General features: G+C 44.1%; 1 protein-coding gene across 1 annotated transcript in view; it reads right to left on the bottom strand.

Annotated features, from left to right (window-relative positions):
* Positions 1 to 24,954, bottom strand: part of LOC102427318 (cyclin-Y-like protein 1) — a 44,139-nt gene that overhangs the window by 13,530 nt on the left and 5,655 nt on the right. The window contains exons 2-4 of the mRNA XM_014449911.2: positions 18,960 to 18,994; positions 3,829 to 3,926; positions 859 to 894 (exon numbers count right to left, since the gene is read on the bottom strand). Coding sequence (XP_014305397.1) covers positions 859 to 894; positions 3,829 to 3,926; positions 18,960 to 18,994 — 169 coding nt within the window. The remainder of the gene's footprint in view (positions 1 to 858; positions 895 to 3,828; positions 3,927 to 18,959; positions 18,995 to 24,954) is intronic.

Here is a 24,954-nt window from a genome sequence, read left to right on the forward strand (position 1 = left end):
TAATTTACAGAGACCTTAGTACAAGTTCAAGGATAGGATTTAAAATTCCATTGTAACTAATTTCAGAAGACAGCTTCTGTGGACTTCGGGTATAGTATCAAATAATATCCAAAATTATCTGAAGGCTTTGAAAATACAAACTTTTCTAGCCATAAAGATACATGAGGCTGGGTCTGCATATTGTTTATTCAAAACAAATTATTGAGATGACTGAGGTAATCTCTAAGGATTGAAGACAGGGTATAAGTGAGAATCAGCTGTCTTCTGTTGAACCAGACATAAAGAGATTTGCAAAATGTAAATAAGTGACACAATTTCCATTCGAACAATTTATTGTGGAAAATGATTCTTTTTTATAAAGAATTTTGTTAACACTATGACTCGCTATCAGGGGTGTTTCTGCCCCCCAGGAAACATTCGGCCATGGTGGATACATTTTTTTGTTGTCAAAATGGGCCCTGGGAAGATTATGCTACTGGCATCTAGTGAGGAGAGGTTAGGGAAGCTGCAAACACTCTGTAACGCACAGCACAATCCGCCACAACAAAGCAGTATCCTGCTCAAAATTTCAACAGTGCTATAAAAACCATGTTTCAACATACAAGGAATTCATTTTTAAATTCTCAATTTTAATTTCTAATACAGTAAATATCAATATAAACCACATAAACAAATTTTCTTCAGGATCCTCAATAACTTAAGCATTAGGAGTCCTAAGACAAAAACAAATGGTTCGCTTCAACAATGTAATAAGAGCACTATCGCTTACTCCAATAATATCCATAGTTAAAATCTAACATTAACTTTATATCTGGTAAGTTTATTAGCTAGAATAACAAGACTGGTTTTAAAACTCACCTCTTCTTTATGTGGTAATATATTGCTAGTGCCAGGCTGTGGAGAAAAGAAAAAGTAACAATTGACTTTATGTCAGGTCTGAAGACAGGTTTTAAAAGGGTTGTGGTGGGGGAAGACCATCCCAGCTTCCAGGGGCCATGAGATCCTCATTCAGAAAGTATCGCCTAAGCACTTTCTGCCTTGTGGTAGTTCTTTGTCAGTTACTAAAATTAGGAAAACCAAAATGCTAAGGAATATGCTGTTAGAAGACATGTTTTGGGTGATTATTATAACATATAAGTTATTACACTCTTGCCCTATCTTTTGCCTTTCTACTCAGAGAACCTTTCATCCTGTACAAGTTAGATCTACTTGTACACATGCTTAAATTTAAGCCACAGTAGCTTTTCCACCTGCCCACCTATTTTCCTTTTTCCCCTAAAGTTACATGAAATGCTCTATAACGAAGAGAATCATTTAAGGTCACTTTTACATAATTGTTAAGAAAATGTAATGGCAAATATAAGAATGCAATGAAGTAAAATTATACACCGTGTAGTATTAAAAACATTTATTTCCAAATTAGTTTAAATAAAATTTTAATGAGCAGATGTAAGTCCTCATATACTGCGTAAGTTCCTATATCCCTATGTTATTCCCAGATGCTGTGTAACATGAAACAAAGGAGTGCTGTAGATCAAGTTATATGCTTTTTCTCTTTGCCCCAAATGTCAGAAATGAAGCTCCAAATAATTGAGGAAAAGCAAATCTGAATTTTATAACTAGGTTATAGAATATTAGCAGTTGTACAAAGGCCTGTAGCATTGTTAGCATCAAAGATGGGCACTTCTATAGTGCTTCAAACAGTTTCATCTTCAAAATGATTTTAAAACCATAGAATTTGAAGCATATAAGCTGAAAGGAACCAATGAACTTGTGATGATATTTAACTCAACAACCCATTTTACAGAGAAAGTAACCAAGGCTTAAAACTGACTTGCTCAAGGTCCCACCAAGAGTGAGAAGCAGTTCTCCTTCTTCTACCCTCTAACCAAGCAGTGTGGTTCCCAAGCTTGGCTGTGCATTGGGATCATCAGAGGAGTTTTACAAACTGCCTTCTTCCACCTTGAGATGCTCTGATTTAACGGGCATTGGTTAACTTTGGAAGCTTCTCGGGTGATGACAAAGTGCAGCAAAGTTTGAGAACAGAATGAAGTAGAGTTAAAATCAAAATCATCCCAGATGATTTTCTCCACATAAAAATGCCTTCCATCCCTCCTCAGCTTATCAGAAGGCTTGTGAGAGTGACAGAGTGTGTTAGGGAAGGAGAAATGGAAAGCATGTGTTTAGAGACACATTTAGACAAAAATTGCGTAAGTGATTCTAATAAGGCTCACCCATCCCATTGAGAACAATGCACTATTACCCCAGAATAAACATTTTTTCAAAACCATTCCTAAAAGCTAATGAGCTCTATTAATATTCTCACTAAACCTTTAATTTACCAATAGTAAATGTACTGAATGATCATTTTCAAAACTTGGTAAGAGCAAATGAAAATTTACTGTACTTCCAAATATTAGACGAATTTGGAGGGAAAAGGCGTAACACCCACTTGTCTAAGTAAGGCTAATCTTCAAAACAACTCTTGAATTATATATTGTAACACCAGAATCATCTAATTCAAAAGAAACTATGAAATGCAGCCAGAAAGGACTGGTTTTTACTCCCGGATTTAGTGGCCAGACTGAAGAAAAAGACTCAGTGATTGTGAGTTGGGTGCCAAAGCTCAGGACTTTAGAGAGAGACGGGCTCCAGTTTTGCTGAAACTCAATTTGATCTCAACTGTTGTTATGAGAGAAGAAACTTAAATTATTATGATTGTGAACTGGCTGTTATAATTAAAGTAGAAGTTACTGAGAATTTAATTAGCCAAAAAGCTGATACAATATAAACAAAATTAAGTTTATAAATAAATTATGTCTTAGGACTGAAAAATAAAATCAGGAATAAGGATTTTAATATTTTCAGGTAGAATTTCCCAAACTGTGTTCTGGAAAGTCAACCCTCTCATCCTGGAGAGACACCAATAATGATCCTTGGACAGCGCCAATGGGATTCACGAAGCTCTACATCCTAGTTTGGTTTTATTTTGCTCTTAAGTAAGCTTGAAAGTTTCATATTAGGGTGTTTTTAAAGTGCATCTCCAATTGTGGACTATGAACTCACAGAATTTAATGAATAGTTTTCATCATCATGACACTGTTATGTTTGCTTAAGCGTAAACCTGACTGTGACTATGTTTCCCAAACTTCACCTCTCTCATGATTTTGCTTTGATTTTGTTATATATGGGATCGATATAATGTAGTGTCTTGAAGATGTGTAAATATATATCTATACATATATATATAACTAAATTTAATTCATCTATGAAATTAAAAACTCAGTTGAACAAATTTAACCCTCAAAGAAATTATTTTGAAAAGTTGTTCCTCTAGACTGCTTTGATGCATTTTTCCTAGAAGGAGAGTGCATTTCCATATAGAAATAGTGCAGGAAAAAAGAAAGTAGGATGGGGGAAACCTGACACATTCCAATGAACTGTAATTGCGGATACACTCTGGTGCCAGTAGGGGACAAGCTGCCCCTTCTTCCAAGAGCAGCTTCCAGGGTAGTACACATGGTTTTAGGCCTGTATCTCATGAAGAAATACTTTATTCCAGAAACATTCAGTAAAACACACCTCTCCTTTCATTGTGTTCGACAATGTCCCAGGAACAGTAATGCCTCAAGTAAAGATAAACACTTTGGGGGGGGGGATTTTTTAATTGTCAAGTGGGTTTCCCTTCTTCCATCCACTCTAAGATTAAAATGGAAGTGGAAATCAATATATAATTGACACCAGTGTTTTAACCTGAGCACTGAAAAGGACAATCAAATGAAAGTACATATGGGCAGGATAAGGGTTCTGTCCCCTATTTGTACTCACCACTGCAAGGTGATTTTCAAATCAGACTGAGAAATAGTGCTGTCTACAAATACTGTAGCACACGAGCTGTACTTTTCCCTAAGGTGACCAGGAGACACCTGAATGGGAAGGGGGGCAGAAGAAAATATCACAGTAAGTTAAACCTACAAAAGTGTGTTTTTCCTTGGTTAAAATGTCAGACAATTAAGCATTACAATTGTTCTCATACCCTATGAACTGCTTCAGTGCAATACCATGTGCAGCTCTACGGCAAACACACTGCATGCTCTCTCTTCCAATGATGAGAATTGACGAGGGGGTCATCAAATGCTGCCCTTGACATACTACCTATAATCTTACTTGGCAAACACCTATGATTAATTGCCTTTATAACAATGTAAAACATTTAAAATAAGATTTTAGTGTTTTTTCCTTGAGAAATGAATCCTGCCAAGATTTCTATTTCTACTATTTATTGTCTACATTAAGACATACTGCCTTCTATAATATTGAAGCAAGAGCTTTTACTGAAGTACATAAAAGCCAATGATAAATGTTAGTTCAGGAGACAGTGTGACAAAATACATGTATCTGAGGCAGAGGTGTGTGTGTGCTGGGGCTGGCCTGCGGCTCACAAGTTAGGGACCAGAGTTCTCTCTGGGCCTCAGTTTCCTTACCTTGAGAATTAAAAAGTATTGTTTTAAGATTCTCTCACATCCAAAAATAGATCAAACAACTCTGAGAATTTAACTCTCTCCTCATGTTGAAATAAGACTATTATTACATTACTCAAAAGAGAACCTCAGATAATACGGTACTTAACATGATATTACAAATTCTACTAGAGGCCTGGTGCACAAATTTATGCACACGTAGGGGGTCCCTTGGCCTGGCCCGCCAATCAGGGCTGATTGGGGCCGTCTTGCCCAGTCCTGATCTGGGCTGATCAGGGCCGACCAGCCAGGGGGAGGGACTATGGGAGGTTGGCCGGCCACAGGAGGTTGGCTTTGGGAGCACACTTAACACCAGGGGCAGTTTCTGCATTGAGTGTCTGCCCCCTGGTGGTCAGTGGGCATCATAGCGACTGGTTGACTGGTTGTAACGGTCTCTTAGGCTTTTATATATATATATAAACTAGACTAGATCCAATGCATGAGTTCATGTACGAGAAGGGGACCTCAATCAGGGCTGATTGGGGCTGTGGGAGGTTGGCAGGCGGGACGGGACATGAAAGGTTGGCCAGCCAGCCTGATCGGGGCCTTTGGGGCCAGCTGACCAGGGGAGGGGTCATTGGAGGTTCCAATCAGCACCATTGGGGCCAGCTGGAGGGAGGAAACGTGAGATGTTGGTCAACCGGCCTTGGGTTACGGCCATGGGAAGTTGGTTTGTCAGCGGGAGGTGCTGCAAAGGGTTGGCCAGTCACCTGTGGGGAGGGGCTATGGGAGTTTGCCCGGCCCAAGGGAGAGACTGCGGGAGATTGGCCAGGCCATCGGGGCCATCAGGCTGGCTGGCTGGTGGGGGGAGGGTTTGTGGGACGTTGGCTGTGGAAGCACATTGACCACCAGGGGGCAGCTCCTGCATTGAGTGTCTGTCCCCTGGTGGTCAGTATGCATCATAGCTACTGGTTGTTTGGTTGCTTAGGCTTTTATATATATAGATTCCCTAAGCTACATGATACTTATCAGGACCCTGCCTCACTCAGATGCTCTCTCTGACTACAAGGCCTTTTTCTTCCACTGTTTCTCAGCAAGGTTAACCCCACTTCCCATCTACCTCCAGGACACCTCTGCCAGCAGCCACACGAAACAACTGTCCCTTTCTCTGCACTCACACACCTGAGTTACTACTTGTTACATGGTATCAACTGCTTCCAGGGCATCCCTCTCATAAAAAGTGAGCTTCTCTAGGGAAGACAGGACTTTCACTCCTCTTATATCTCCAACCTTCTCAGCAAAGAAACTGGGGCAAGTTAGGCGTGCGACAAGTGTTTGACCAATTGTCTAAAATCTATTGCAACTGGAAGGCAAATCCTACTACTGATACAAATTAGAATTTACCTGCAGTGGTGTCAGACCTATGACAATGATTTTTTGAGATATGCTAGAGAATAAATTATCTTTAAAAGACTAGAAATATTCATGTCTTTTAGAAGTATCCATTGATTTAAGAGCCCAACAATACAGCAATAATCAAATACGGAAATAGCCCAAACGATGTTACAAAAATCCTCTTAGAGTAAAACCAAAACCCAATTCTAGTCACTGTAAGTAGTTGAAAGTAATAGTAGTAGTCTTTAATATGACAGAATACCAACAATTTTAATAAGCTTCATTTTGTTAGTGGCAAAATGGCACCAGATGTTTGACTTTTATCGTTGAGTTTGGCTGAGGAAGAATTTAGAGCCAAGAATTTAAATTATAAGAGAAAGTATATTTAGAAAGTCACAGAGGTAGAAGTGAGCCAGTGTTGCTCCGTGGGCTCAACACACAAGTTACAGAGGCAGAAGAAGGGCCCCTGGAACTTAGAAAAAAGGAAGGAAGAATATACACGCCCAGGGGAACAAGAGCAGGAAGGCATGGGCATGCTCCAGAGTGAGAGCACCTGAGAAGTGGGCGGGGAAAACTACAGGCATGCTCAAGGGAGAGAGAGCACAGGTGCTGGGTCCTTCATCTTAAGGGCTTTTACCTAAAGGCAGAAATTTTAGGGACGGTCTTAGGGGACCTAAGCTGGGCCTGAAGCTGAAACCAACTGAGGCCTAGATATTACTTCTACTTTGACCAAAACTCTGTCTCTAAGATCAGCAGACCCGAGGCTTTGTTACTAAGATTTTTAGAATCAGGCCAGAACCTCTTTTGTCCTCAGGGCTTAATGCTATGGGAGTCAGGATGCAAGGGCATGCATGGAAGTTGTATGAGGCTATTTTCGGGGCCCTTTGTTTCTCTTTAAGGGTGTCCATATGCTGGGGGAGGAAAGGTGAGGGGACCAGCGATATGAAAGTTCAGGGGTTGTAAACTGCATAACCCGTGATATGCTAAAGGAGGAAAGGTCACCCTTGGGTGAGGTCCCACCCTACAATACTTGGTTTCCCAGTTTTGCCCATTGCTAGGCACCAACAGCTTTCTACTTTGGTGACATACTTGGCCTATCGTTCCTACTCTGTTCGTGTCTGCCTCACTGCCTACTGTATCAGTTTTCTTGTGTTATTATGAACTAATTCAGATAAGCCTTCTTTCCTCATATTCCTATAAAATAGCTTTCATCATGCTGTCATACTTTCCCACCAGTGTGCCCCTCATATACACAAAGACAGGAAGGGAGATTATCCGGTTGATATCTTTTAAAATACAGAGCATTTAAAAACTGCCAGTATCCAAGAATCAGAAATATCTTTATATTACACTAGAGGCCAGATACACAAAATTCATACAGGAGTAGGCCTTCCTTTCCCTGGCTGCCAGCAGCAGCTTCCCTCTGGCACCCGGGACCTAGGCTTCCTTCGCAGCCCTGGCTTCATCTGGAAGTTGGTTGTCCGGGAGGATGTGGGGTCAAATTAGTATATTATACTTTTATTATTATAGATAAAATATCAATTTGCCTGTTTCAGATGCTTCCCTTTAAAGCCACTGACTCCTCAGTAACCAGAAGCTCCAGATGGCATAATTTGAAAACAATCACTATTTGGAGGAATAAATTCTCCTTCAAGCTAGAAATATCTTAACTATAGCTAAAACTCTGATATGTTTCTTAAGCCATGCAGTTAACATATACTTTACTTTTCGGATCTCATCAGACAAATACAGCTTAAAATATGAAAACTCATCCAAATACTTTTTTTCTAAATGGAAGGTTGACTACTATACAGCTGCAATATGGCATATAATACACCATAATAAAGTCAATTATGACCGGAAACCTATATAGGGGGGAGTAAAAAGAATAGGAATAAAGGCACCAAAATATAGACTAGTTAGTAAAACTTTGGGTGATATTTGCTCCCATTTCCTCTATTTAAATTTTTTCCATTATAAATGTACATTGTGTTCTATTTGAAAATAGTGCTAAAACACTGAAAAGTTTTAATCAGACATGGGCTCACAGGTCTATGGGGGTTCATTTAGTAAAGCAACACTTTACAGTATAGTACTGTTAGGTCCAATCAAAGCAACACTGAGTACTTCCCCATCAGTCCAGGTCTACTCCCAATTTTTCAAAATTTCCAGTACCAAGTATCTAGTATCCACTATGGTGGCAGAATTAAATCTCGTAGCAAATCCTAGATATACTGGCTGCCAGATGATTATGTTCCTCTCATCTTGCTTGAATATGTAAAACAATTGTTCTTTATGGTTAAAATTTTACTGTTGCTGGCTTACAACCTCAATAAACTCCACAGAAAACCATAGAGATAAAAATGCAAATACTAAAAAGAATCAAAGAACCTAAATGCTAATGACAAGGTAGTCTTTGTAGGTATTTCAGTAGGTCACTAGAATACACAAGGCAAAAATCCTACTGTATCTTCACTCATTCAGAACAAATGGTAGAATAGATTGACTTTTACAATCTTTTCAAGAAAGGGAAGCGGTTCGTTAGATTTACTTATTATTATTATTGTTTTTTATTGTCTAAAGTTTTACATGTCTACTTTTTCCCCAATTGACTGCCCCTGCCATTCCCACCCCGGGTGGGCAAGCCCCCACCGCCCCAGTGTCTGTGTCCATTGGTTATGCTAATATGTATGCATACAAGTCCTTTGGTTTCTCTTCTTACCACCCCCCTCCCCGCTGCCATTTGTCTCTGGATCTATTCTTGTTTATCAAATTATGTTCATCATTATATCATACATATGAGTGAGATCATGTGATATTTATCTTTCTCCGACTGGCTTATTTCGCTTAGCATAATGCTCTCCAGTTCCATCTGTGCTGTTGCAAATGGTAAAAGTTCCTTCTTTTTTATAGCAGCACTAGAGGCACGGTGCATGAAATTTGTGCACTGGGGGTGGTGTCCCTCAGCCCAGATGCACCCTCTCCAATCTGGAATCACTAGGGGTTGTCTGACTGCTCATTTAAGCACAATCCATACACCGGCAGTTGGACATCCCTTTCACAATCTGGGACTGCTGGCACCTAACCACTCGCCTGCTTGCCTGCCTGATTGCCCCTAACTGCTTCTGCCTGCTGGCCCAATCGCCCCCAACTGCCCTCCCCTGCCAACCCGATCACCCCCAACTGCCCTCCCCTGATGGGCTGATCTTGCCCTTAATGGCCCTCCCCTGCTGGCCTGGTTGCCTCCAACTGCTCTCCCCTGCCAGCTTAATCTCACCCCCAACTGCCCTCCCCTACCAGCCTGATTACCCCTAACTGCATCTGCCTTGGCCCCTACCACCATGGCTTTGTCCAGAAGGAAGTTGGACGTCCAGAAGATGGTGGGTCAACTCAGTCTAATTAACATATTACCCTTTTATTAGTATAAATAGATTATATAGGATAGGATTGCTTAAAGGGGGGAGGGAAGCCTTTTTCAGCAGGAGGAGATGCACTTGGCAGACAAAAATACATAATCACTGTATCTTGATTGAGAGCCAGCCCTATGCACTGTACAGCCAAACTTATCATTAAAAAATTGAACCGCTTTCTTACACTTTACACCTTACACCAAACCTTTGCCCTTAAAACCTCTCCTCAGCCCCCACCTTAAGTTCTGCCTTCACAGTTCACCCAGATTAGGTTTTGATTGGTCAATTTCTATGCCAGTCAGCATCAAAAGCTCTGCCTCCTAGGCAGCCATTGGCTCTTCTCAGTTCACCCAGATTTGGTTGATTGGTCAGTTTCTATGCCAGTCAGCATCTCTGGGCCTATCTCTAGGCCTGACCAGAGAGGCGTGGCTGAACAGCAGCCACCCCAGGCTTCTGGCAAGCAGGCTGAACTGCTGACCTCTCAGAGAGAGAGAGCTGCGGCTGCTGGTGAGGCCCAGAGAGAGAGAGAGGCAAGGGCTGATCAGCAGCTGCCACGGAGGCTGCGGATCAGACCCTGCTTCTCTTTCCAGGCCACACCAGCACCTACTGCAGCTGATCAGCTCTGTCTCTCTCGTTTTCTGAGAGGTCAGCAGTTCAGCCCGCTTGCCAGTCCCTGCTCCCCCGAGCCTGCTGCATGTGAAGTGTGGTGTTCGGTCGTCCCTTCAGTTGTTTTGTACATTATGGTCCCTGGCTCTTTATATATATAGACTAGTAGCCCGGTGCAGAAATTCATGCATGGGGGTGGGAGGGAAAGGGGGACCCTCAGTATGGCCTACACCGTTTCCAATCCAGGACACCTCGGGAAATGTCCGACTGCCTGTTTGTTCCCACACTTTTAACAGATGACAGCTCCACTGTTGTTTCTTTCTTCTCATGCTTAAAACAATTGGAATTAGTAGGTATTCAAAGCGTGTATACATTTTGGGAGGACACTCTGTCTATCTCTAGTCAGCGGTGAAAGGAACCAACAGCGGATTTGGAACCCCCAGACAGGGAACCTCGCTTACTCTCCGCATGTCTCCCCACTTCACTTTCCACCTTCACGGGGAGCGGGAGAATCAATGTTTTCTCTCATTACCTCGGAAAAGCACATCCTGTCACCCGCTGCCTGGCAGGTGTGCGCTAGGACCCATAGGAGCGAGGCTCAGTCAGGCCAGCCTTTGCTCATGGGTGCTGGCACCCAAAGTGCACATTCCTCCTCTGCAATCACCCCGACTATCCCACTGTTTCAGTGAGAGGACAGACCTCTTCGCCTCCTCTGGATTCTTGATCTTGAATGCTGACCAAAGGCACCTCAGTGAGGGCCGCCCGTGCCCACCAGGGTGTCTGTCTGCACCTGCTCCCACCTAGGCACCTGCATTAGCCCCACAGAGGTAATTTCAAGCTGCACTGGCCTCCACGGGAACAGGGCATCACCACTCCACCCTCTCACTGTCATCTCACAGGCGCCCACCCTCAGCACCCAAAACATTCAGCCACTCTCCAAAGGACGTGAGCGTGTCAGAGGGGACGAGTGCACATCCTGTGGGGTCTTAGGCATGCTAGGGTTGATGGAAGTGCAGTGGAGGGGCGGGGGGAACTTGTGGACGCCTTGTTCCAGGACTGTTGCAGGCGCACAAGGGTGACAACACCTTGGGGGATGTTCGCATGCAAGGGGGGGGAGGAGAGGATATGTACACCGGAGGCCTATGGCTTTGCAGATATGCAAACGCCCAGGGTGTGTCCAGGAGGACATCAATCTGGCCCTCCACGGTGGCTGTCCTTGTGATCACACACCTACTGGGCCAGGAGATGGGACTTGTGCAGCCACTCCTTGGCACTTCACCTCGACCCACAGGCTCGGGATGGCACGCTCACGGCTGCCATTGCCACCATGTGGGGAGTACTGGCCGCCCTCCCCTGTCCAGAGGCTCTTCTTACGCACTGACCACAGGCCCAGAGCAGTCTGGGCGGGGCGGGACGCTGGCGCGTGCTGCTCACCTACCCACAATGGCTGAGAAGGAGTGGAAGCCAGGCATCCCGCCCTGCTGTGGCCAGCCGCTCCATGCCTCCACGCATTGCACACTGGCACGGAGCGGCCAGGGTGAGACACCTGCCCCAAGGCGCTCGGTGCCTATGCACATGCACGCTGCCCACAGGCCTGCCATCTTTGTTGGGTTAATTTGCATACTCATCCTGATTGGCTGGTGAGCATAGCAGATGTGATGGTCCCAGAGTTGGTGAAAGTCCTGGGAGCCCATGGGTGTGGCTTGGCGTGCCTCCTGGGGCTGGTGAAAGTCCCAGGAGCCGCGGCTGCCGCCACTGTGGCCTACTGGGGCAGTTGACACCTGCGTATGCAAATTAACCGCCATCCTTGTTGGATAATTTGCATAGTCACTCGGATTGGCTTGTGGGCGTGGCTTGGGCGTAGCAGAGAGATGGTTAATTTGCATGTTTCTCTCTTATTATATAGGATAATGAACTCACAGAAAGAGAAATGAAAAAAAAATCCCATTTATCAGTGCACCAAAAAAATTAAGATAACTGGGAATAAATTTAACTAAGGAGGTCAAAGACCTCTACTCAGAAAACTATAGGACATTGAAAAAAGAGATAGAGGAAGATCTAAACAAATGGAAGAACATATTATGTGCATGGATTGGTAGAATCAACATCATTAAAATGTCCATACTACCCAAAGCAATCTACAGATTCAATGCAATCCCCATTAAAATACCAATTGCACATTTCAAAGATCTTTAACAAACTTTCTAAAATTTATATGGAATAAAAAAAGACCCTGAATAACCACAGCAATGCTAAGAAAGAAGAACAAAGTTAGAGGGATCACAATACCAGAAATGAAGCTATATAAGCAAGACATGGTTCTCACAACTGCCTGATACTGGGACAAGAAAAGACAAATAGACTAATGGAATAGAACAGAGAACCCAGGGTTCCTCAGATTTAAGTTCAATAGCAAAGGCTAGAAAAATTATCATGCCTAGGAGTCTAAGTGACAACTCAAACCTTACTATCAAGTACCTGTTGAAATCCTGCCTACTGCCTCATCTTAACATATCCTATATAATAAAAGCCTAGGTAGTGCCGCGGGACATTGTCACAAGATGGCTGTCACAAGATGGCAGTCACAAGATGGCTGGCAGGGGACAGCAGTTGTAGGCGATCAGGCTGGCAGGGGACAGCAGTTGTAGGCAATCAGGCTGGAGAGGGCAGTTAGAGGTGACCAAGCCTGCAGGGGAGGGTGTTAGGGGTGACCAGGCCTGCAGGGGAGGGCAATTGGAGCTGACCAGGCCTGTAGGGCAGTTGGGGGCGATTGGGCCAGCAGGGGAAGGTAGTTGGGGGTGATCGGGCTGTAAGGGGAGCAGTTAGATATCAATCAGGTCGGCACGGGAGCGGTTAGGGGGCAATCAGGCTGGCAGGAGAGTGGTTAGGGGGTGATAAGGCTGGCAGGCAGAAGTGGTTAGGGGCAATCAGGCAGGCAGGCAGGCGAGTGGTTAGGAGTCAGCAGTCCTGGATTGTGATGAGGGGGAAGTCCCAGATTGGAGAGGGTGCAGCTGTGCTCAGGGACAACCCCCGCCACCCCCCAGTGCATGGATTTTGTGTACTGGGCCTCTTGTTAGATATAAAAAGACAGCCAGGGACCACCACACATCTGAAGGAAGCCAACAAGAAAGACAGACCAAAGCAGAATGGTAATCACAAGTGTTGTAGAAGTTATGGAGAAAAAGGAACCTTCATTCACTGCTGGTAGGAACATAAACTGTACATCCACAAAAACAAGAATAGAATTACCATATGATCCGACAACCCCTCTTTTGGTTATCTACCAGAAAAATTGAAAAAACATTTATTTGCAAAGATATATGTTCATTGTAACATGGCCAAAACATGAAAATAATGTGTCCTTCAGTAAATGTTTGGATAAAGTCCTTCAGTAAATGTTTGGATAAAGAAGATGTGGTGTGCGTGTGCGTATGCGTGTGCGTGTGTGTGTGTGTGTGTGTGTGTGTGTATGTGTATGATGCTACTACTCAGCCATAAGAAAGGCTACTCAGCCATAAGAAAGGAGGAAGTACTGCCATTTATATGCTCTCACTCATATGTGGAAAATAAAACTAAACTCATAGACATAGACAATAGTATGGTGTTTACCAGAGGGAAGGGGTGTGGGGGTAAATAAAGGGTAAAGGGGACCAAATATATGCTGAGGGAAGATTATTTGACTTTAGGTGGTGGACACACAATGCAATGTAGCGATCATGTATCAGAGACATGTAAACTTGAAATCTAAATAAGGATTTTAACCAATGTCACCCCAATGAATTTAATTTAAAAAATCTGAACTTATAAACAAAAAGCAGATTGAAAGCATTTCCTAAAATCTACATGCTAAGAACATCATATTTCTTAGTTATTACTTTCATAGAACAATTTAGAATCTGTGGTATCAGCAAATGGGTTGTCCTATCCTATCTAATAAAAGAGAAACATGGTAATTAGCCGTACCTCCGCTACCCTTCCCATTGGCTAATCAGGGATGTGCAAATTAACGGCCAGCCAAGATGGAGGCCGGCAGCCAGGCAGCTTGAAGCGAACATGAGGCTTGCTTGCTTCAGTGATGGAGGACTCCAACGTTCCCCGCCTGCTGCTGCTGGCCTCTGAGCTTGCAGTTTGAAACATTGTTACAAATATAGAAGCTAAACAAACTCCAGAAACCTGCTTTCAGCCAGCCGGGATCTCAGAGCTGGAGTTGAAACAGTGTTTCGATGATAGAACCCAAACAAGCCAGATACCTGCTTTCAGCAGCTGAGGCCTAAGAGCTGGAGCCAAGCCTCAGAGCTAAAGCTGGCCCAGAATTAAAAAAAAAAAAAGAAAAAGAAAAAAAGGTTGGGAGCTTCAGTCACCTGCCAGCCTGAAAAGAGCCCTCAGCCCCTCACCCAGACTGGCCAGGAACCCCAGTGTGGACCCCCACCCTGATCCAGGACACCCTTCAGGGCAAACCAGCCGGCCCCCACCCGTGCACCAGGCCTCTATCCTATATAGTAAAAGGGTAATATGCCTCCCAGCACCGGGATCAGTGGAGCCATGAGGCCTCCAGGCAATGGGATCAGCGTGACAGGGGGCAGCGCCCAAACCCCCTGATCGCCCTGCTCTGTTTGTGACAGGGGAAGGTGCCCCAACCCCCTGATCAGAACTGCTCACAGGGGGCAGCGCCCCAACCCCCTGACCGCCTGATTGCCCTGCGGCTCTGTGTGTAACAGGGTGCGGCGCCCCAACCCCCTGATCGGCCCTGCTCTGTGTGTGACAGGGTGCAGCGCCCAAACCCCACTCCCCCACGGGCCCTGCTCTGTGTGTGACAGGGTAGAGCCATAATCTCCCCATCGGAGCTGCCCTGATTGTGACAGGGTGTGGCGCCCCAACCCCCTGAACCGCCCTGCTCTGTGCATGACAGGGGGCAGCACTCCAACTCCCCAATCAGCCCTGCTCTGAGCCCGACCAGGGCCTGCACCTAGGGATTGGTCCTGCCCTCTGCCACCCGGGAGCAGGCCTAAGCCAGCAGGTCCTTATCTCTCGAGGGGTCCCAGACAGCAAGAGGGCACAGGCCGGGCTAAGGGACCCCCCCATCTCCCCCGAGTGCACAAATTTTTGTGCACCAGGCCTCTAGTCTATACTAATAAAAGTGTAATATGCTAATTAGACCGGACATCTTCCACAGGACTGTCCTGACAAAGCAGGGGACTTGGATGGCCTGTAAACTACCCCAGGACCCTTGCCTAGGCCAGCCTCACACCCAGCAGGGACCCCCCACCCTGATTGGAGATGAAGTCAGCTTGCAAACCACCTAGGCCCCTCACCCAGGCCGGCTCCGCCCCCAGTGGGGACCCCAACCCAATTGGGATTGTGGCTGGCCTGAAAACTACCCTCAGCCCCTCACCCAGACCAGTCCCGCCACCAAGCAGGGACCCCCACCCCAATGGGGGCATGGTCAGCCTGCAAACTGCCCCAGACCCCTCGCCCAGGTCAGCCCTGCCCCCATTGGGGACCTCCACTCAGTTTGGGGGCAGGGCCAGCTTGCAAACCCCACAGCCCCTGGCCCAGTGGCCCTTCCACCCTGCAGGCTTCCCCCACCCTGATCCAGTATTCCTTTGGCCAGTGAGTTCAGTAGTTAGAGCATTGGCCTTTGCACCAAAAGGTCTAGGGTTTGGTTCCTAGTCAAGGGCAAGTACCAGGGTTTTATATTCACTCCCTTCCCCTGGTTGGGGAGCATTTGAGAGGCAGTCAGTGGATGTATTTCTCACATAGATGTTTCTCTCTCTCTCTCTCTCTCTCTCTCTCTCTCTCTCTCTCCTCTCCCGCTTCCTACCTCCCATTCTTCTACTCTCTCTGAAAAGCAATAGAAAATTATCTTCAGGTCAAGATTAAAATTTTCTCTATATAAAAGCCCAACAACCGGAACAACTGGACGACTATCCTGTAGCTATGATGCGCACTGACCCAGACCTTGCAGCTGGGGCCCTGACATCCTCAAATCTGGTTTCCCTCACCCCGGACCCAGACAGGAGGGAGGAGGGAGCCCGATTCCTCATGGAATTGGCCGTGCCTTAACCGTGCCTTGCTTGCTGCTGGCAATAAGGGGGGGCTGGCTGGCCAACTTCCCAAGGTCCCTCCCTTCTGCAAGTCGCACCCCCCCATTGGTCCCAAACACCGAGGGACCCCACCTGAGCACGACTTTGTACACCAGGTCTCTAGTAAACAAACAAAGAAATAAATAAATAAACTTCAGAAAAGCAAAACATTGCATTGGTAAAAGAATGAAATGCTATAAAAAATGACAGGATATAAGAGAACACTATCAATTAAAAACTAGATAAACAAAACAGAATTATAAAGTATTGGTGTCCCTAGCCAATTTGGTTCAGTGGATAGAGCATTGGCCTGCGGACCGAAGGGTCCCGTGCTTGATTCTGGTTAAGGGCACACGCCCAGGTTGCGGGCTCAATCCCCAGTAGGGGCCGTGCAGAAAGCAGCTGATAAATGATTATCTTTTATCATTGATGTTTCTATTTTTCCATTCCTCTCTGAAATCAATAAAAACTTTTAAAAAAGGAGGTTGGTGAACAAAGTCAAGGAAACCTCCAGGAAGCAGAAAAAGACAAAATGGGAAATAATTGGGGGAAATATTTAGAGATTTGTCCAGGAATACTGGTCTAAGAGTTCCAATGTCTGAGTAATGGGAATGTTAGGAAAAAGAAGGAATAAAGAATGTATAAAAGAAACAAAAATATCCCCTGAAAGTAGATAAGACCTGGAGTCTTGATGGCCACAATAAAATGAAAAGGTGCATAACAAAACATACCATCATATTTCAGAATCCCAGGAGTAGATTAGCTTCTAAACATTTCCAGAGAAGAAAGGGTGGAGGAAATTATTGAAATTGCAAATATACAGTGTATCATACATTGCCAATATACTTAAGAGCAACACTATAATGAGAAAACAGTAGAAATGTCTTTAGAACTGCAAAAATTAATTTCAACCTAGAATTCTCTGCTTTGTTAAGTAGGAGGCATTTCAGAGGGGCTAGATCTTCAAACAATTTCTGCCCATGTATCCTTTCCCAGGAAAAAGTGCTTCAGTGAAACAAAGGAGAATAACAATACAGAGGAAAACATAAACACGGGACAAAGATTTTCAACCAGTGTACCACCCAGCACACTGGTGTGCGGCAAGAATGTATACAAAATGCAATTCCTGACTGTTTGGGCAGGGGCACTGACCTTTTCCCTTACATTGTCAAAAAACAAAATGACAACAACCAACACCACAATAGATGCCAAAAGTGAATGAATCACAATTATACTTTTTTTTTTAGATTGGTAAAACACACAGTTTTTTAGTGTGTCACAGAATTTTAGTCATTAGTTTATGCATGCCATGAGATGAAAAAGGTTGAAAATCGCTGATCTAAGAAATCGCGGATCCAACATAAGAGAGCAGTATGTGAGATCCCAGATGACTTTAAAGAAATATGCTTAAAGCAGACACAGAGCAAGCCTTCAGAGAACAAGTGCATAGTAGAGGAGGATGACAAAAGGCTAGGGAGATGGCTTCCAATGACAAATGGAACAAATGTGGTCAGTACGTGGAAAATATTTTTGACAGGCCTGTGACAAATGTCACAGCATGTTCGGGGAAAAAAATAGAAAAGAAGAAGTGAATACACTAAAAAAATTAATTCCACTACATAAAAATGAAAACTTACTAGGTATTATGTTAATGTAGCATAAATGTAGAGTTTTTGCCAACAGTCATCTTTCTCTGCCAAGTTACTAGATTGTTAGATATAAAGCAGTTATTTCTGAAATCAGAGAGACCAGCCTACCTGCTGCCTTTGACTATGTGAGATCATGTTGATGAGGAAGAGGGGTTTGGATTATTCTGAAGAAGTGTAGCAGTGCTCAAATTTCAGTAATCCAGGGGGTCCCAAAAAGAATACACATTTTAACAGATGATAACTCAATTTTCACTCCTTTTCAGGTTGAATTGATTCAAAATAATAGGTAAAGTCAGACTATGCTTTGAATAAAGAAAACTTATTCTAATCTCTGACTAGACTTTTTTTAATGGGGAGATAGAAAACCAGCAATAGGTGACCAATTGAGGGCACACAAATATCGACTAAAATATTAATTCTTGACATTTGCAATTCCCCTGCTTAGTTTTGTTAGCAGTGCCTGGACCAGAATGGTCATCAATTTGAAAACAAGTATTCACAAAATTATTCACTTCTGAAGATTCTTTCAAATATTGAAAATGAACTATCCTATATAATAAAAGCCTAATGTGCAAAACGACCAAACGGTGGAATGACTGGTCGCTATGATATGCACTGACCAGCGGGAGGCAGGTGCTCAATGTGGGAGCTGCACCCTGGTGGTGAGTGCACTCCCACAATGGCTTGGCGGCTCACACAGCAGGCCTATCCCCACAGGCCTCACCCCCCACCAGGGCCTGAATCACAGGCACAGGCCTCAAGTAAGTTAATAAACCCCAACATAATCATGCAGAGTGCGTACACATTTTTTGATCAAAAGAATGAAGGGTATAGAAGAAAAAGGCACAGCCAGAGAACTAGAGGGCTCAATGGTAACAAATATTTGCATAGTCATGATAACAGAAACACTGATTCAGATTTACTAACAACCATGATACATGTTGGGAGAACAGGAGGGAAAGAAGACCACACTGGAGGGAGAAAGCTAAGCTTGCAGCTGCTAAAACAATAAGTCAATAGATAACACAAAAATTGCCTTAGCTATTATATGGTTGTTACTTTTGTTAAAAAAAAATTAAAAGTTAAGGCACAAAATTAAGGTAGATCTTTATATCACAACCATGTTACTGACATTTAACTTAAAGGTCAGAACCCCTTAAAAATGACCATTACTAAGGCAAAACTTTCCTGAATATGTAAACTTGTTAATTAAGGTAACAGAAGTGATTAAGAAAATCTTCCAAAACACGTTTATGCTAATGATACTGGACTCATAATAGATTTTTAACAATTATGGCAGACAATTTTTAATTCAAATTATTAATTTCTTACATAACTTTTCGAGTATGTACTTACGTGGTAGAAATAGTTGTTCTTCCTCTTTTCTCCCACTAAGAATACAAAGAATGAACTGATCAATACTGATACAAATGCCACAGAAAAACATAAGTTACTGATTTCCTGAAAGATTACTAATATACAAAACTAGAGGCCCAGTGAAGGAATTAGTGCACAGGTGGAGTCTGGCTGGCCAGGTCCCAATCAGGACAGATGTGGGCGGGCCTGTTGAGAGGACGAAATGGCAGAAGGTTGGCCTGCCAGCCTGCCCTGACTGGGGCCTGATTAGGGCCAAGCTGGTTGCAGGGAGGGGCCATGGGTGATTGGCCAGAAGGCCCACCCCCAGTTGGGGTGGGGGAGGCCGATTGAGGGTGGGGCCAGCTGTGGGGAGGGGCTGGATGTGTGGGGGGCGGTGATCAGGGGCAGAGCTGGCTGTGGGGAGGCGCCACGGGCGATCAGGGTGGTGGTGGGTGATCAGGAGTGGGCTGGCTGGGGATTAGAGCTGCAGGAGGTTGGCTGGCCAGCTCCGTTTTATTGGGGAGGGGGAGCAATCAGGGGCAGGACCATCCTGGGGGAGGAGCTGTGGGCCACTGGGAGTGGTGGGGGCCCAGCAGGAGTGGTGCCGGCCTGGGGTAGGGGCTGCAGGAGGTTGGCCAGCCAGCCCCCCCACAATCCGGTCAGTTCACTGGCCACAGTGGGCGTCAAAATGACTGGCCTGATCCCACCCGTGATGGTGTTCTAGTCGCTGGCTTTTTATATATATAGATAAGACCAAATTTTATTCCATTTCTTTTATAACTTCCAACAAAATTTAAAATTTAAAACACCTGGCAAGATGAGTCCCATAAGCAGTATCTTAAAACTAAGTTTTACACTTTTGACCTAATGGATATTCTGTTTTAGGTACAAATAAAAGTCTCTCATGTCCAGAAGGAAAGGGCAAAGGGCAAAGCCAGTGGAGAAACTTGGCTAATGAAAAAGCTTATCTGTTGTGCTTGTGAGCCACTACTCAGTCGTAGTTTCCAATTCTACACGGATACCCTCTGTACTTGACCCACCAGGATCTAACAGTTGAGGGCTCTAAGAACCAGTTTCTGGCCAGGCACCTGCAAGCATCCTGAACCACTTAGGTAACCACCTAGAATATCTTACTAAGAAATTCAATGCATCTCTACTCAACTGCAAAGTAACCTATCCAATTTAAACTTTAAAATAATGCGGCTAACCTAAGTAACAAGTGTACAACACACAAAATCGTTTTGCTCTAATAAAGATCTGAAGAAAAATAAAAGCTCCAAAGAGGGTCTTGGGCTGAACTCTGTTTCCCACTCTGCCTCCTTTAACGTGGGAGGGGCATCATAGGCACACATTCCTTAGGACTGAGGAGAGGGGCATGGGATAACGCTTCCTTTACTCTCTCACTCTCTCTCTACAGGTGAGCAGCCCCTGGCTCTGGAAGAAACTGAGAAATGCAGCAATCCTAAGCAAAATGATCAGCTCCAGACAGTCATGCACACATGCCATGAAAACGCATGTTAAAACCCCCACTTTGTATTGAGCTGCATGGATTCAAATAAAATGGACCCTTCCCTGCCTGTACTTCTGCTGTCACAATCAACTGAGACTCGATCCTCGTGCCTTTTTAAGCAAGTAAACTCGATTGAACATAACATTAAGGAAATAAGCAGGCAAGCAGAAGCATTAAAGTCCTACAGTTCTAGTTCTTATCCTAAAACAAACAGGACACAGGAAATTGACCTAGTTGCCCGTGCTCCTGCTAGGCTTCTGGGTACCCCATAGGGCTCTGTTCCTCTGAGGTACTCTGGCAGCATTACATAGGGGAGAGAGTTTGAATAGCTTCAAATTCTAATGTGGGACAGGATTCTTTGCTTGAGCACTATGTAAGATCACAAATTCAATCCTCATATGTAAACAACTGAAATGTTTTTTATTTGTTCAAACAAAAACCTGTGACCTAAATCCTATCTTGACTTACCAATCATTTGACATTTCTTCCTGAAAATGGTGCCAGCCCCAGGATGGCCAGAAGGGATTAAACCTGAAGGAAGAAGAGAAAAGGCATACAATTTTGTTGAGTAGAAAAATTGGTGGAGGAAAAAAATGGCGGAGGTTTAAATGGACGTGTTGGTGCTTTGTCCCGGAGCAGATAAGGCCAAGCAGCTGAAACGGGTAACATACAGCCCGAACAAAGAGAGGAGATTCAGCTGAGAAACAGTCTGCAGCCAGGAAAGACAGAGAACTCCTAGAAAATGGGGATGGTTAGAGATTGTGGCTGATACCTCCCCCTGGGCGACAGCTCAGCGGCGAGACTGTGCCATCTTGAGCAGCTGTTATCCGCATCCAGAGATTGGCTACTAACCCGGAGGAAACGGCTCTCAAGCAACGCGACTACATGAACTCAGAGAAGAACTGCTTCCCTCCACGGAAAGGTTAGACTCCCCCCAAAGGTGCAGTTTGCAATTCAGGTTGGAGCGAGGAACGCGCGTGTGCGCGGGGGAAAATCTGCGCCCCACAGAGTCCGCGCCCATTGAGGCCAGCGTGACCCGCAAGTGGGAAGGGCTCCCGCAGGGCTGCTCACAGAAGGTAACACTATAAATAAGCCCATAGTTGGACTGGATGCAAAGGGGCAGCCTCAGAATCTTCCAGCCGGCCTGCTACTTGGTGCCAGGGGCCAGAGCGCGTGCAGAGACTCTGCGAAAATCTGGAAGGTAGAGCCCAGCGAGTTCGCACAGCTTCCCAGGCTCTTTTTTACACACTTCCTCTTAAATCTGTGAGTTTGATTGTTGAGCCCAGTGCATGGGATTGCCGAGTTGGGGTCGCTAGCAGAGCCTGTAGGGGAAGATTGTTTTTGGGGAGCCTGGGAAACAGAGCTGGAGTGGCGCCTGGGGAGCCAGCTCTGGGTGGAGCTGGTTCAGGTACAATAGAAAACTCCTAGTCAGAGAGGACATATAGCCTTGGAGGTCAATCCAGACACACTGCCACCCAGAGGCAGAGCCAGGAATTGACTCTTCTGTAAATACAGATAAGGCAGTATGGGAGACCAATACAGCCTGCCTTAAAATCAGGACTGTGGTTTACAACACGGAGGAACAGTGTATCAGAGGGAAATTCAACATTCTCCTGAATTCCGGGCATGCCAAAAAGAAGAGTAGAAGATCTGAAGCACCTGCATTACTGCACATTTTTATTTTTATTTTTTTAAATTACTTTTTCACCTTTTAACTAAGAAAACATTTTTCCCCTTTTTCTCTTTTTTTTCTTCTTTTTTTCCCATCACCTGATTTTACCCTTTCAATTACTACATTTTTATTTTTAACTAGTATTATTACTGCTACCATTTTACCATTTTTTAAAGTGTCATTTTATTTTGTCTTTATTTTATTTTGGAACTATTGTTCTCCATTCTATTCTCATCGTCCCTTTAGCAACATTTCTCTCTACCTCAATTTTGCCTCTGTGCTAAAACCCTCTTCCCCACTTTTTCCCTTTTGTTGTCCTGTTTCTCTTACCCTACTCCAGCTTTAGATTTTCCCTATTCTTTTTACCCCCTGTCAAAATTTCACCCTACTTATATATCCTTTGTCCAATCCCCTGCTCTAAATCTTATACACCTTTCCCTTATCTTCCTTCACTATCCAAAATTTTTTCTTCTCCTTCTTCTTCTTCTTCTTCTTCTTCTTCTTCTTCTTCTTCTTCTTCTTCTTCTTCTTCTTTTATTGGGGTTATTTTTAGGATTGCTTTTGAGGTTATTCTGCTTATTCTTTTTATTTTTCTGTCCCCCCCACCCCCCGGTTATTTTGGTGCTTCTGTTTTCCCTTGCGTCGCTTGATATTATTGGTTGTTGGTAGTTGGTATTCATCTCCAGGAATCTGTTGCTGTAATTTTTTGGGATTAGTGGCGGTTCTATAGGAGTTTTCTCCTCATATGAATAGTCTCTTCCCCTTTTATACTTCATTCTCTTTTCTCTCTTACTTTTTTTTCTTTTCCTCTTCTTTTTTCCCCTCCCTTTTTCCAATTTTATTTTTGCACTCCTTTTTTCTTTCTTTTTTCTCTTCTTTCTCTTTCTATTCTATCTTCCTTATCTCCTAACTCTCTTTGCTCGGGTGGCCACCTTTATTTGGGGTTATTAATATTGTAAATACATTCGTGTTCAGTGCCTGGTACGTTGTGCCTTGTTGTGTTGTATTTGGTGCCTTTAAAATAATGCAGCAGATTCAAGCAATGGCGGCCTCCTGATCACCACACGCTCTGTCTGGGGAACAGTTACTGTGTGTGAAACATCCCTCCACCAGCCAGAAGAGCTACCACAGCTGTGAACAGCACCCACCAGAGGCCCTGCTACCAACGGAGGAGCAGGTGCTACCACAACTGCCTAAGGAGCAACCACAGCCCGAGGAGCCACTGCCACCCAGGGAGCAGCCACTGCCACCCAGGGAGCAGCCACTGCCACCCAGGGAGCAGCCACTGAACAACTCAACAACTAGATATGTCAGTGAGATCAAACATGGGTAGACAAAGAAACCCCCAAAGAAAAGAAAAGGAGGACTCGCCAGAAAAGCAGCTAAGTGAGACAGAGGCATGCAACATGACGGAAAAAGAATTCAGAATAAGGGTCCTAGAGAACATGCACCGGACGAAAGAAGCTAGAAGAAACAGATGAAAAATTCAACAACTTAAGTAAGTCCTAAGAAGAAATGAAGAGCAGAAGAAATGAAGAGGACATGGCTGCAATAAAAAACACCATTGAAAGTATCAACAGTAGACTAGGAGAAGCGGAGGACCGAATTAGTGAATTAGAAGACAAGGAAGCAAAACACACTCAAACTGTACTGCAATTGGAAAAAAAATTAAAAGACAGGAAGAGAGCCTAAGGGAGCTTTGGGACAACATGAAACTAAACAACATACGAATAATAGGGGTGCCAGAACAACAGAAAGATGAACATGGATTAGAAAACCTATTCGAAGAAATAATATCAGAAAACTTCCCTGAGGTGGGGAAGAAAAAAGTCACACAAGCCCAGAGAGTCCCAAACAAGGTGAACCTGAAAAGACCCACACCAAGACACATCATAATTACCATGGCAAATGTTCAGGACAAAGAGAGAATCTTACAGGCTGCAAGAGAGAGATAGAAAGTTACATACAAGGGATCTCCCATTAGATTATCAAATGATTTCTCAACAGAAACACATCAGGCCAGAAAAGAATGGACGGAAATCTACAAAGTAATGCAAAGCAAAGGACTGAATCCAAGAATACTCTATCCAGCAAGGCTATCATTCAAAATTGAAGGGGAAATAAGAAGCTTCACAGACAAAAAAGGCTAAGGGAGTATATCACCACCAAGCCAGCCATACAAGAAATGCTAAAGGGACTGGTGTAGAAAGAAGAAATAAAAAGCTCAGAAAGAAAACAGCCACACACACAAAAAGAAATGGCTACAAACAAGTACCTTTCAATAATAACTTTAAACGTAAACGGACTAAATGCTCCAACCAAAAGACATCGAGTGGCTGAATGGATAAAAAAACATGACCCATACATCTGCTACAAGAGACCCACCTCATTAGAAGGGACTCACACAGACTGAAAGTGAAGGGATGGAAGAATATCTTTCAGTCAAATGGAAAGGAAAAGAAAGCTGGGTTAGCAATACTTATATCGGACAAAATACATCTCAAAGTGAAGGCCATAACCACAGATAAGGAAGGCCACTTCATAATACTAAAGGGATCAATACAACAAAGGATAAAACCCTGATAAACATATATGCACCCAATGCAGGAGCACCCATATACATAAGAAAACTTCTGGAAGATATCAGGGGAGAGATCGACAACAATACAATCATAGTAGGGGACTTTAATACACCACTGACATCACTGGATAAATCCGCTAGACAAACACTCAGCAAAGAAACAGCAATCCTAAATGACTCACTAGATCAGATGGATTTAATTGACATCTTCAGAACACTTCACCCCAAAGCC

The sequence above is a fragment of the Myotis lucifugus genome, unplaced genomic scaffold (assembly GCF_000147115.1).
Source record: "Myotis lucifugus unplaced genomic scaffold, Myoluc2.0 scaffold_1532, whole genome shotgun sequence".
NCBI lineage: Eukaryota > Metazoa > Chordata > Mammalia > Chiroptera > Vespertilionidae > Myotis > Myotis lucifugus.